Below are 14,564 nucleotides of genomic sequence, written 5' to 3'. Positions count from 1 at the left end.
TTTGTGTTTCCAGCTGGTACTCTGAGGCACAGTATCCTTCAGATTCTTTAAGTAATCTATTCAAATCCCTTGCACTGGAGCCATGGTCCCTATTGCGGATTCTGGTGAAAGAAAACAATTTAATATCTGAATGTCCACAACAAGACATTTTTCTAGCAAGGACTTCTTGCCCAACTTTAGCTTTACCTGAAAAGCTTGCCCTCTTTCAGATTTCCTTCCTAGAGCATCATAAAGCCATTGATTAAAATCTAATCCTAGGGTTCCTTCTACATCTCTTAAAGTCTTAAAAGGGCCCTGGAGCTCCAGCTAAAGGGAAAATATCAACCTGAAAACAGAGCAGGAATTTTATAAAAAGTAACCCTTTTCACTGATCTTACATGAGGAAAGCACTCATTCCAAGCTAGATCAGGAAAATGCAAGTAGGGAGATGGACCCATCTCTAGGGAGATGGGTTTCTATTGCAGGTTTACATTTAGAAAAAAACTAAAGCAAAGGAAGACGAAAGCAGGATTTGATTTCTTTTCTAGTGGTAGAAAGATCAGTTATCATATGATCATGAAGAACTTTAACTTGAAGCAAAACCCAAAACCACACAGAGTTACCTTCCTTCTGCTGAAAATGCTGAAAAAGTACAGATTCAATGAATGAACAAGCAAATTCCTTAATAAAGGTATGACCCTGAGCTCATGTTTAAAATGTACATCTCACCCATAGACCTCAAAGCTCTTTAATAGGACAGTATATAACACCAATTTAAATGCAGTGAAATGAGTAACAGAACTGAAACCTCAAGTTGCCACCACAGACTGGTCTAGTCTCTGCTTCCAACATGCATCAATCAGTTTTTACACCAATTACTACTGCCTGGTGCAGCTGCTACACAAAAAGTGTTCCACATGACTGGATTAGCCGATTATATAATCCCTCATACACCAGCAATTCTTGAGATTCATCAGTTTAGGTTTTTAGTGTAAGTATGCATACATGTATGGATGTGTGTGTACACACAATTTAAAAATTCAGTCTGAATGCAAGCACAGCATCCACAATAATCACTCACGGCTCTTACCTGCAGGTTTACCTAAGAATAAAATAAAATTGGTCAAGTTAGCATAAATCTCAAAATAAGTGTAAAAATTGAGATCCCAAACAATCAGTCTAAACCAAATCCAATGAGAATCATATTCTCAGTCTCCAACTGAATCATGTCTTCTGATGAAGGCGTATTTTCATATAAAACTAAAACTACTCAGGAAAAATTGCTATTAAATGTCCTCTATCACTTTGATAGTAACATATGTATCTTAGAAAATCAGGAACAAACTAAGTAGATTCAGATCTGCTGCTCTGCTAAATGTAGTACCAATTTATGTAATGCTTAAGTTTAGGCAAACCACTGAACACAGACATATTGCTGCTGTCCCAGATTCCCTAAATGACTCTGGAATTGCAAGGACAAACACAGCACATTTTTCTCTGTGAAAAATATTGATACTATGAACTCTGTAAAAATTACGGCTCGCTCTTACATTTACCAGATGAGTTCATATGGGACAAAAGCCCCAAATGACTCTCTGAATGCTCTTAGGAATGGTAAGCACTACCACAAATATATTTCACAAGAAACTATGTGAAAAATGAAGGGTACACACTGCATTATGAGAGCAAGAAGAAATTTCTATCTGGAAGGGCAACCAAAATGTAATTTCTATTTATTTACTTCAATTTTGAAGTAGTATATATTAAACATATTTGCACCACTGAAGGACCCGCCTGTATTACCAATATATTAGCAGTTGCTTTCTCTCATTTTTAGGTTTAGATTGTTAACAGGAAACAAGAAAAAATATCTGAGTCACAATAAAAAGGCCTTTGTTATGCAAGATGTCGCTTCTCTGTGTTCTGTTTGCTGTGAACTCACCATAGAAGTGTCCAAAGCCCATGCTGATGGCAATCACCAAGGCCAGGATGATGCACCTGTTCAGGCCACTGCTGAGCTGCCGTTTGTGCTGCTCCTCCGCGGGCGGCTCCGGCCCCGGCTCCGCTTCGGCCTCGCCGCCCGACACCAGCCTCTTCCTGGGGCGCCGTTTGCGCACGGTGGGACTGGACTGATCGCTGGTCTCATCACTGCTCGACTCATCACTGCCGGCCTGAGAGGGAAACACTGACAACCAACAGAGAACTGTATTGAAAATGCACTAATTGTTGCTTTGAAAACCAATTTGACTATCAAAATCCATCATATTTATGCAAATATATTTGGCATTTATCTTAGAGGGCATAAACAAAATTAGAATTCTCAATGTTACAGTTTATGCTGGATATTATGAACAGAATGCATGATCTCTGAAGCTAAAAATTTATTTTTTTAAGAAATGATAGAGAATCAAGAAAACATCAGCAAAAACCTGTATGGCACTTCCCCACACCTTATCACTCACTCACTAGAAAGTGTTTCTTTCAGACAATCCTGCCTCTTAAAGCCTCTGCATGTTCTGCCTCTGCAAATTCTTGTGAAGCAGAAGGGTTGAGAATTCAGTTTTCTTCTCCTGCAGCTATTAAGACTGAACTATTTAATAATAAAAGAGCAACATAAAGGCTTGCTAAAAGAAAGCCTCCTATAAGACGGACATGGTTTTGTTATATTCTCTCGGAAAACTTCATTCTGTGACCTACATGCAGCTGCAGACAAAATTCTATTAAAATTCTATTCATGTAGCTATTAGAAATATTCAAAGTCAACATACAAATATATTTAAATATGAAATTTTGTTTATTTTTAATATCTACCATGTATTACCTATTAAGATCTTTACCCACCTTTCAAAAAAGCCATTTTCAACCACTATTGCACAGGAAAAGAACCACTCAGGTGCTTTTCTGTTTGTCCTTCCCTAACACTCTCAATCCAAAACATTTGTATTACCTTTCTTATGTTTTGATAAATTGAATCAGCCAAAATTTGAGTTAAGAACAAATTCTAACCCTAAAAAAATATCTTCTATAGCTTTTTTGTAAAATGGTATTTATGATACCATTTGTACATTCCGCGTTCCTATGGCCCAAAAGCCATATATTCTAACCAGGAGCTGTAATTGCTTGTTCCCATTAGTGGTATAAGTGTTTTTTGCATATACTGTAAATAAATTTATATTATATTATTATTTTATAATATTTATAAATTAAATTTATAAAATAAGTAATTACTATTTAACCTCCTTCCTTTAACAGCATAACTTTAAAGTGTAAGGTAAATACCAAGGGGAAGCAGCAGTAGGGTGAAAAAATAGCTTTCAAGTATTTACATTCCTGTACCTCAATCCCATGCCTGAAAGAGATCCATGGGATTGATCAGTGAGATCTCCAGCACATGACAAAGTGCTCCTGCTCGGACACTGAGTTTGCTGCTCACAATCACACAACACTAATCTAGAAATATGGTTGTTCATTCTTCTATCAGAGATCATCACTCAAAATGCAAAAGTGTAACTACAAAGTTACTGTCCTTGAACAGTTCACAACTGAAAAATCATTTGTTTGAGCCCAGCCATGCACACATCACTGAGCAGACAAGAATGCCAAGCAGTGCTGGCTATTACCTATAAAAAGCATTACCACTTAAGATTCTTCACTTAAAATAAATTACAACTTCATAGAAGCGATTGCATCAAGCCCAGAAAAGATTACCAGTCAGTATATGGAATACATGTCTAATCTCTGCCTCCATGAACAAGCAACATGTCAGATAACAGAAGACAACTTCCCCTCTTATTAAAAAACTCCATTTTAGTCAATTAGTCAAACCAGACCAACCAGGCAGACTTTGCAATAACAACAAATTACTTAAACAGCCAATTAGACATGCAGACTCTTAAATGAATTAATACAGCTTGGTACAGAAGGAGACTGTTTTAAAATCAGTCATTGAAGCAGATGCACACTTCCCCAGTCCTGGAGAATGAAGACAAGCATTCAGAATGCATTACTAGAATGCAAAGTTCAGACATTACAGAGGAATATACAGGACAGACTTGGTAAGACAGGTGTATTACTGCCTGTCTGTGGGGTTTCTTAGGGTTTTTCAACAACCAAAGAAACCCGCACATGTGAAATACAAAAGTGGTTAAGGAACAAGATGTTTCTAGCCAAATGAGAAAATTCTTTGCAATACACTGGACAGCAAAGAATAGGAAAGGACAAAAAAACCAAGAATAAAAGACAATCAGAAATAAAAATGCTGTAAGACCCTTAGAGCCATTCACAAGCACTTACTGGCAAGTTGTCAACAGCAATTACACTGCCTTAGAGCTGCTGTAAGAACTCAGTACAAAGCTGTACTCCAACAACCACAAAATGGAAAGGACTACAAATGAAACAGTAACCACAATAGCAGTCCAAAATTCTAGGTTGTACTGTGATTTTCAAGTGTCAGATCTACACAAGAAACCAGATGAAGTCATGTCAGTTAAGAACGTGATTTTCCTTGACATTTCTGCAAGACACAACTCAAGCCCAGATACAGATCACTGCAGCATGAGCCCTTCTGCTGGTTGAATTAACATCATCCATGAAGCAGTAAAACAGCGTTTCTGTTTGCATGGTGAAGACAACCTTAACAGGAACTGGTTTGCAAATAAAGGTGGCAAAAAATCCTTGTAGAACATTTTAGTATCTCTATTAGGGAAAATCTAAAGCTTTTCCAACACAACAGAAAACTCCACAGGGAGTGGATAGCAAAGATTTCTATTGTCAAAAAGTGGCATGAAAATGTCTGCTGCTAAAACTCTGGCATTTAAAATAATTGCAAAAGCACTCCAGACATTTTCTGCAACACTTGATCAACTGAATGAACAGCACGAAAGACAAAGACCATGCTGAAATCAGCTGAAGTTAGAAGGAAGAAATTGCTTTTGCCAGTGACACAGATTTGGAATCCAGCAAGAACCATTCATTGAAATGGTCAAGTGCACACATCAAATATTAAAAACCTTACTGATGTCTGTTCCAAATCTACATGCAAGATTAAGATTTTTTTAAAGCACCAATAAAACATGGAGACAGCTTAGCCAAATTCTCCAGTGAGGACTGGCTTCAGCATCCCTCTGGAACACCACTGCTACAAGACCAAGTCAGATTGTCATTAAAAACTGTAAGAACACTCCATGCAAGCCATAAGCAATCAGCTTTACAGAAGCTGATCAAATTTAATCACACCACCTTGGAAAGGAAGACTGCGAGACACATGCTCTTTCACCTCATTTCCCCATCCCCTTACACAATCAGGAATCTTCCTCATCTTCTCCAGCCAACTGACTTTTGTGTACAAAAACATGGGGGGGAAAAAAAGGCATTTTTAGAACTCATCCTAAAAGAAAAAAAGGAAGTCAACTAAAATTTAAATTAAAAATTAAGTCAGGTCATCCAGAAGACTTAAAGAGGGTGACTGCTTTGTTACAAATCATCACTGGTTATAATTAGATGCTGTCATTTTCTGTTTCCCGTGGATACTAAACAGACACACAAACATTTAATGATGCTGTATCCTACTCTTAAGATAAAACAGTATTTTAAGTAAAACCCAGCTCTTGTAATAAACTTAATTTGAAAAGTAAAAATCAGCAATACAAAGGTGTTACAGAGAACAAAGAGAAGAGAAAAGATCCCAAACAAGCAGCCAAAAAGAATTATAGAGGAAGACTGGAGAACTAGAGAACAGCAACAAAAGTTGTTTTGTTTGGGTTTGTTGGGGGTTTGTTTTTAATTGGACAAATATTTGTATCACTCCTCCTGAATATGATTATTATTTCAGCCAAGTACTGGGAGTATCCTATATACAGATATATATATATACATATATATACTACATAGCTATGAAGGTAAGGTTTTGTAGTCATGCTGCTATTAGTGCTCATGGCACCAAAAATCAATTCTCTCCCAGTTGCTCATCACTTATGCCAGCTCTATAAAAGCTTAAAAAATTGCCAGGAGAAAACATGTAATTATTCTATGAACTAAAAGCTAATTTTTAGAACTAATTTTACTTCTCCAAGACATGCTACAAATTTACTTTCTATTTAAAACGGTGAAAACTTAATGGGACAGATGATTTTCATTTAAAAAGGTTGCAGACATACATTTGGACAAAATTTTAGGCTCAGGGCACCTGGAGTTTTTCCAGAGACTACAAATACTCGGACAGGTACTCAACAAGCCCACTGCTTTTTCCCCCTCTCCCCACAAAGAAGGTTCCCTAAGAAGGTTCCTTTGGTGTGACGATTCTTTTCTGATGATATTTTTGCCCATAGTTGCTGAGTAATTTATTGCTCTTACCGGTTTCTACATGTGAAAATGCATATTGACTGCTAGAGGAGGAACCCATGTTAAAATCCTCTGAACTTTGAGCTTCTTCAGCATCAGCTGGAGCTTCCTCCTGACTTTGAGTTTCTTCTGGTTTTGGAGCCTCAAGTGTAACAATGTCTGAATCATCGCTAATAGTTCCAATGCAGGACCTGTCATCAGGAATTTTTTCTTTCTGTCCCTAAGAAAAGGGACAATGTGAAAATTACTCAGCTATAAAGTAATTTAAAAAATTGTTAAAACTTTAAGAAAAGGAGAAATCTTTATTTTAATGCTTTCAAAACATTTCTTCCCATTGCCAGATAAGGCTTAGACAAGCCTCTGAATAACATAATGTACTTTACCTCTGGAACTGCCTGATTTTCCTCAAACCCAGAGAGAGGATTATCTACCACTGGTATCTCTTCATCAGTGCTGCAATGAGCTACATAAAGAGGAAAAAACCACAAGCAAATAAACATGGGATTAAAACTAGCAACAACAAATTATGTCCACGCCTCTGTAATATTAAAATACATGTAATTGTGATAGATTTCTACTATATGCTTGTGTCAGGGAGGGTTTTCTAAAAATACAGTAAATCTTGTTTTTAACATACATCCATAAATACCAGAATCCAGGACACTTAAATCCAAATGTTCATACTGACCATAATGCAAATAACCTATAAATGAAAAGCACAGGCAGATAACAGCCAACACTGTACTGTAAGCTGATACCACAATACATTTCTATGCTGGGGTAATTAAAATATTTTCCGGATACTCCTTGGAGATTTTGTGTCTAGTCCTGTTTCTACATGGAGAGGTCATGAATTTGGAAATATGGCCAAGCTCAAATTTAATCAACTGCAAACTGAACCTGTCATATCTGTGTTCTCATAGCAATATTGTTACCTGCAATAGCACAGCAATAGTATTAAAATTAGTAATTAAAACAAGTGGAAGGATTTTCCCTACAGTTATATGTACCAGACACACACTTCCAACTCCAGAAACACTAACACAGTGTTACAATGTTATTTTTTGGAAGTACAAGCATTGATTTAGTACTTATCTATTTCCTGAATGCTCCTTTTTAACATCTTACCTTGTAAATCAATTGTTTGCTCCTCCTCTTGCAAAGAAACATATTCTTCTGAAACAAACTCCTGATTATCATTTGTGCTTCCATTTTCTGAAGTCACTGTCTCTATGTCAGAACCCTGAAGGTGAAGAGTTTAAATAGACATTACAGTTACTGGGGTTGCCAACAGTAAAGCAAGAAGAAGATTTTACAAAGAAAACACAACATTAATAATAAAAACAGAAGAATAATAACCTTAAGAATGGAAGAAGACTTTGAGCAAAGTAAAGCAAGTGAAATACCAAGTAATTAACTAGAGGGAAACAACTGTTAGTGTGCAATTCTAATGACCAAGGGTTGAAAAAGTCAGAGGAAAACAATTCTAGGAGAAAAAAAGACAGCCATTTAGGAACCAATTAACAACTACACTGAGAATTTTAAATAACTATTTGTTAATATCTTTATTAGACCTGTTTATTAAGTGGAATTGAAACAGAGGAGGTTTTGAATACGGGATCTAACTGTTGCACACGAGTCCATATGTTGTACATAAGCACACACAACCTCCCCAAAATGGAACTTTCAAGAGTAACACCATGAACTCTAAAAAATACTACTACCAGACTAAACTATGTGTAACTTGACTCCAGCTCAATTCCTGCCAGTAAATTTGAATAGCTGTTTTAATAGTACATCTCTGACACCAGGAAAACAAATATTTATACTAACTCTAAATTGGATTTCTGTCTTTAATCCAGAAAGGAGCCTTAGTTATTAGTCAGCTGCCCGTCAGCAATACTCTCAGAGCAAAACAGGAACTGAGCATAAATTCTAGAAGAGGGCACTAAAGCAAGAAACATGCTTGACATCTCTAAATATTTAATCTTTACATTGTAATTTTTCTTTGAAAGAACTGATTGAACACAAGTAAGGTTTTAAAAAACTACAAACATGCAAAACATAACTGAAAAATCCTAAGCCACTGTGATCCATAAATAACTTGAGCTGTTTTTGTAAACAGAGATAGCTATTTTTGCAACAGGAGGTGTGAAATTACAGTAGTAGTAATACTTCCAGATCAGTTTCCCAAGATGTCTCACTTCAGACCTCAGGCAAACACCTATGCTTTTATTTTTAAGAGAAGACTGTACTTCAGGAAGATTAAATACTTCAAAAAGAATTGCATAGGATACATTCTACAATCACATTACAAAGTTATGGTTCTTCTTGAAAGTCTTTGAAAATTCCCTGTTTTAGTAAATTGTCAAATACTTTGCATCCTTTTTTTCTACTGCATAAGTATCTCAGTTTTAATCTCAAACGTTGTGCCAAAATTCACCACTCATTAAGTAACTCACTAAAGTCTGAGACAAATCTCAGGAAAGAAAATACAAAATTATTTGGAGGGTTTTGTCTTGGCTGGGATTTATTGCCAGGTATACAAATTCACTATGTGACAGTTGTTCTGTGGTGTGAAAGACGCATTACTTTCAATTCTTAAATTGTGAATAAGAAAAAGAATCACAAAAATTAAGTTTGCCCATGCTCTACAACAAGGTAAACACCAGGAGTAGTGCTTAAAAAAGATTACAATTTTAGCTAAAATACCAAGAAACTGGGCTACCTGAGTACGGGGTAAGTCATCCTTTCCTTAAAAACATGCAGACGTGTGGATGTACGAACTCCCTGATTCACTTCATCTGTTGCCAGACCTCCAACCTTCCTTCCACTTCACCAGCCTTCCACTTCAGCAACAGCAAAGAGGTGGAGAAAGGATCTTATCACCTCACCACCCTCCTACACAAAATTAGCAGGTCCTTTCTGAGGAGCAGCCCAACAACACACAGCACTGTGTCTGTCCAGAGCAGACACTCGGCTCAGCACACGCAGCTGCCAGAGCTCTGCACGCACTATCTGGACAATGGCAATTCCTTGCCCTTCTAAACTCAATGCAAAACAAACCCAGAAACAGATTCCACCAGGTCACCATCAACACAGGTTGCAATAAAACAAAGAAAGTAACACTACAGAACTCCAAATTTGTCTAACCCAAAGCTCTCTTTCCTAAATCCCCAAACCAATTCACTGAAGTACACAGAGTACCAGGTCACCCCTCCCTGGGTACCACCTGTGGGAAGGGCACCTGCCCATGCCATCCGTTCTGCTCCCTTCCTGTCAGATTCCAAGGGTCTGGTGAGGAGAATGCAGACAATGGCAGCTCCTGAACACCAGTGCTCTCCCCATTTTTATTTCCTCGAACCAGGAAAGAATAACCAGGAACAGAAAATCTCCATGCCACAGAAATCTGTTCTCCTTTGGCTACACAAGTCCCTGCCATCCCATAATCTTGTGTTATGTTAACTTATTTAGACTGCATAATTCCTTTGCAGTTACAGTGTAAAATAACCATCCCAAGAATGAAAATAAAGTCTGTCATTCACAGCTGAGTAACCCAACTGTTGCAGACAACCTCTAAATCCACTTTCCCTCTGAAGAGAGTCCAGCAGCCTGGACTCTCCTGTAACCCTCCTGCTGTGCACGAGTTTTCTGTTTCTTTTGGTGACAGGATTCCAAATTCTCCATCAAGCCCCAAACAAGGAAAGCAAGTTTAAACCTTCTCTTACAATACCACCTTGCTACCAACAGAAACAGAACCAAGGCCCAGCATTTCTAAGCCTCAAACCACATCTCCTGTGCTTTTGAAACCAAGAGAATTTTACTAATTTGAAACTGGTACCTCATGATTGATGACAGTCCAGCCGCAGGAGGAATCACTGTCACTGGAATTTTCAGACATTTTCAAAACACACTGCAAGGAAAAGCAGATTCTTTTAACATACAAGATCCACAATTTCACTGTTCTCCTGGAAAAAAAAACAAAAACAAACCAAATCAAACAAACAAACAAAAAAAAAACAAAACACAAAAAAACCCCCACAGAAGAATCCGAATCATGACATTAGGAACAGGATACTAATTCACAAATTGTTATTAAGGAATTTAGAAAAAAAATAGAATAAAAGTTCAGAAAGAAACTACCACCTTTTGTACTTATTTCCTATTATCTCTTTCATAGTTGAAACAAATTCAGCTTTGCTAAGTACACACCTACTTCAGTGAGCCAAAAAAACACAGACACACACACAAAGCTAGTCAATAAATCAATAACCAAAGTTAAAATTTGTCTGTGGCATCACTGGTTTAGACATGGTTTGGTACGTGAAGCAACTTCTGGTTTGCTACATGCACAGGAACTAAAGTTTGCTCAAGAAAAGCACCACTGGTTTTTGAAAACACACAAATGAGGATCTTCTGCAACTAATTATCTTTAGCTACTGGACAAAAACAAAGTTTCATGTTTTTTTCACTCTTTTCAAGTACTCTCAAGTGCACTGATTCCAAGGAAAACCGAAAGAATACCTGGCAAGTACAAAACCAGAATGAAAATAACCTGAAGTACAAATGTCACCTGTTCCCACACTACTGGCTATTTTCATAAGAGAACTGTCCAGCTGCAGCTGCCTGCTTAATTTTTCTCCTTACCAGAAATTCACCAGGAATACAAAGTATTCCTTATTGTTGCATATTCAGATCCATTTTTGAGGTCCTAACTAGCAAAAAGACTTTTAAAAGAAGTTTAATGAATTCTTGTTCCTTGAAACAAAAATATATCAAGTTGTTAAATAAAATGTATTATAGATTCATCTTGGTGAAAAAAATCTTCCCCAAATTGAACAATTTTCCATCATTTGACTGTTACATAATGCATCAATGTAACAAAAAAGCAAAAGAAATCATGGTTCAATAAAGCTTCTATCTGAGAATTTCAGGCACCTGCTTTACTTCCCACACCTTTTTACTTCCAGTAAGAACACAGACAAAAGCACCTATGTGCTTAAATTTATTTACTGTTTTATTGCCCTGCTTTTACTCCCAGTTTATTAACATGGAAAATAGACAAAAATCTTGAATCTAAATATGCCAGTGTGGCTAGAAACTGCCAAAACAAAACACAGAACTTCCAATTCCATTTGGCTTTCTTTAAAAACACAGTAAATATTTGTCTCCTATCTCTGCATTATGGTAGTTATTGTAGGTTTTTCTAACATAACACTTTTTTCTCATTAACTTCAACTAACATATTTACAGTTTCTCTGTAAAAAAGCCAATGATGACCATAAAAACTATACTTTATAAAGCAAAAATATTCACTAACAATCAACTCAAAAAGCAACTGAAATTCTATTTTTTTTAAGTCCTACTTTGAATATGACTGTCATTTTCCTGTAGATCTTTTTCTTCCTTCATTAGTGCTTTCCCTGAAATCTCAACTAGGTAAGGTCAGGCTTGGGAGCAGGAGGTGGGTGGGAATGTTTTTTGGTTTGGGTTTTTTTCAGTCATACTGCACACAGTGATGAAATTATTGTTTTTACATCATGATTTATTTAAAAATCATACTTCTTCCATCATCAAAACAACAAATGCCCAAATGGCAAACACTGTGTTCCAGAGCTCACATGTGGCAATGACATCTGCTTAGTGTCCTTAAGTACTGTGAATGTGACCAGGCAGTTGGCAGCAGCAGCATTCCTTCCAGAGGAAGGGAACTCCCTGCCCCAGCATTCACCCCATCAGGGACATCACTGGCTGCACTGCAAAAAGCAAAGACAATTCTTAAAAGAAAACTTCAGGTCACCAGTGCAGTTTTTCATACAAGTGCATCTACAGATGTTGAAAGGGCAGATTTTAACAGCAGCTTCTGTGCTGGAGCCTGTAATATCTGCCTTCCTGCAGCTAACTCAGCATTCCATCCTGGCTCTGGGTAAGTTCACATAAATGCCATCCTGCCCTCCCTCTCCATCCACAGCACAGCCTGGTAATCGAGCACTGCACAAACCCAGTCCTACTGACCACACAGCCACGGCCTCAGCCTGCACGGAAACATCCACCTTCCCTGCCCAAACACAAGGTTCAGGATCTAACTATGTCAATACTGACATCATCAAAAATTCTTTAAAAAAACAAACAAAGTAGACAAACAATCATCACCCTCTATTACTTGCTCACCTTAATAAATGGATTTGAGGTAAAAGTTACTTATCTTGTATTCAACCCAAATATTACACTAATAGTGTGTAAGTGCATACAGGTAATCAGTCTCCAAAACACAAAAGCTGTTAATATAAAGAAAAATAGTGGAATTATAAAAAGAATAATTACAAAAACACTGAGGTTTGTGGGTAGAACTGCTAAATTTAGCTAAAGGATGATACACAGATATCTTGGCATCAGACTGAAGGGCATCTCTAGGGTCAATGCATTCCTACAAGTACATTTAGTAAACATACATGTGTAGAAGTTATCAAAAGTTAAGCATTTTAATAATTAGTTAGCTCTAAAAGATCAAAACAGCCTAAAAAGCTTTAATAAAAAATTACCTAGGTACAGTGTTCCTAAACTTCAATCATCAGCTAAACAGCTTATTTCTGTAAAAGATTAGTAACACACACAGTCATGACTAAATCTGAGGCCAAAGCTAGTCCCTTAAATAAACTGAAATGCAGAAGACTAATCTGAACCCAGTGGCTAAACTGATCCACTCACAAAATCTTCACCAGCTCGATTCCCCACTAAATGACAAAGACCTACTAGACACAGTACACTTTTCCTACCAGCCTAAGGGTGCTGGGCATGGTTGGCACTTCCTGAATACAAGTTATTTTGTAAAGGTAGCTTTGAGTAAGAATTAAACAGACATGAAGCCTGCAAACTTCAAGATGACATTAAAAGGTTCCAGTCCATTAACAGCAGAGATAATTGGAGGATATACAGTAGTGTGTTACACATCTCCTGTATGGCAGGCCATGACAGAAGGAAAGACTGAGGGGAAAACAAAAAAAAAAAAAAAAAAAAAAAACCAAAACAAAAAGAAACCACCACCAAAAACCACACCCCCAACACAGTTTCACCATTCTTGCATTCTCACCTCATTATCTTCAGTGCCATTACTGACACCACCTGTTTAATTTCTATCTAGCCAAAATAAATACCCATGATATTCAGCTTTTATGTACTGGGGGAAGGGCAGGGACTGAGAAGTGTGAATTATTTTCCTAACCTTAGTGAAATGCAAACCAGAAGCATAAGGTGTGAAACTTACAGCCATATGTATTGTTGCTAATATAATACCAAGTTATCTCACTTATCTATATAAAAATAAACATGAGATACCACATCCTATTTATCCACTGTGAAGCAGAAGAAATAGCAGTGTCAGAAAGAATAACCACTCCAATCTAAACAAACCCTTAAGTTCTACCATCTAAAAAAGACATTCCTACACTAAAAAAACCCCGACCTTCATCAAGCATTGACAAAGATGAGTAACAGGCACCAACAGGAATGCGAATGTTCTACGGAGTTTGCTAGGCTGTCATTCCAAGTAAAAGTCACAGTTCTCTTTTACAATAGCTTCTTTGTTGCACAATAGAAATAGAACCGGGTTTAGTAGCATTATTCTTCAGAGTTCTCATAAAAGTTTATTATTACTACTAAGCGGTAATTTTTTTCCCAAAGTAACATTCTTCTCTGTGAATATATTTAGCAAGCCATATAAAGCATTTCCTTGCTATGATTTCCAGCAAGATAAAAGTAGCTTCCAAGAGTCAGGCCATCCCAGCGCTGGGCATTCCCTGCTCAGCACCCAGCGCTGCTCCCGCAGAGCGCAGGTGCTGCTGCAGCGCACCTGACCCGGAGCGCGGCGCCAGCGCGGCCGAAGCGACAGAGCAGCGTTTATGAAACAGCGCCTTGCATCAGCCGGAACGGCAGCGGCAATGATGGAAGAGAAGAAGTTGGCAAACGCCAGCGCCCAGGGCCGGGGCCGGCACGGCGCTGACCCCCGCCCGGCCCCGCAGCGAGGCGCGGCTGCCCCGCACGGCCCCGCTCCCGCACCAGCCGCGGCCGCCCCGGCCCCTGCGCCCCAGGCAGCCCCTGCGCCCTCCGGAGCCCCCCGCGGCCGGGCGGCCGCCCCCCCGGTCCTGTCCCACCGCCTACCTGAGCGCGGCCCCCGCGGGGCCCGGCACGGACGAGGGGCCGCGGCCGCCGCCGCTGACGCCGTCACACAAACAACCCGGCCCGCCCGG

General features: G+C 38.3%; 1 protein-coding gene across 2 annotated transcripts in view; it reads right to left on the bottom strand.

The window, feature by feature from the left end:
• CCPG1 (cell cycle progression 1) overlaps window positions 1–14,564 on the bottom strand; it is a 23,283-nt gene extending 8,719 nt beyond the window's left edge. The window contains exons 1-6 of one of the 2 annotated variants that reach the window (XM_071568422.1): window positions 14,476–14,564; window positions 10,160–10,231; window positions 7,447–7,561; window positions 6,702–6,781; window positions 6,331–6,538; window positions 1,922–2,164 (exon numbers count right to left, since the gene is read on the bottom strand). In XM_071568422.1, coding sequence (XP_071424523.1) covers window positions 1,922–2,164; window positions 6,331–6,538; window positions 6,702–6,781; window positions 7,447–7,561; window positions 10,160–10,219 — 706 coding nt within the window. In that variant the 5' untranslated portion in view covers window positions 10,220–10,231; window positions 14,476–14,564. Of the gene's footprint in view, window positions 1–1,921; window positions 2,165–6,330; window positions 6,539–6,701; window positions 6,782–7,446; window positions 7,562–10,159; window positions 10,287–14,475 lie in introns of both variants that reach the window. The other variant, XM_071568423.1, reaches the window with a different exon arrangement.

The sequence above is a fragment of the Pithys albifrons genome, chromosome 13, assembly GCF_047495875.1.
Source record: "Pithys albifrons albifrons isolate INPA30051 chromosome 13, PitAlb_v1, whole genome shotgun sequence".
Lineage (NCBI taxonomy): Eukaryota > Metazoa > Chordata > Aves > Passeriformes > Thamnophilidae > Pithys > Pithys albifrons.
The sequence above is the reverse complement of the archived record's forward strand: the minus strand, read 5'-3'. Positions and strand labels throughout refer to the sequence as shown.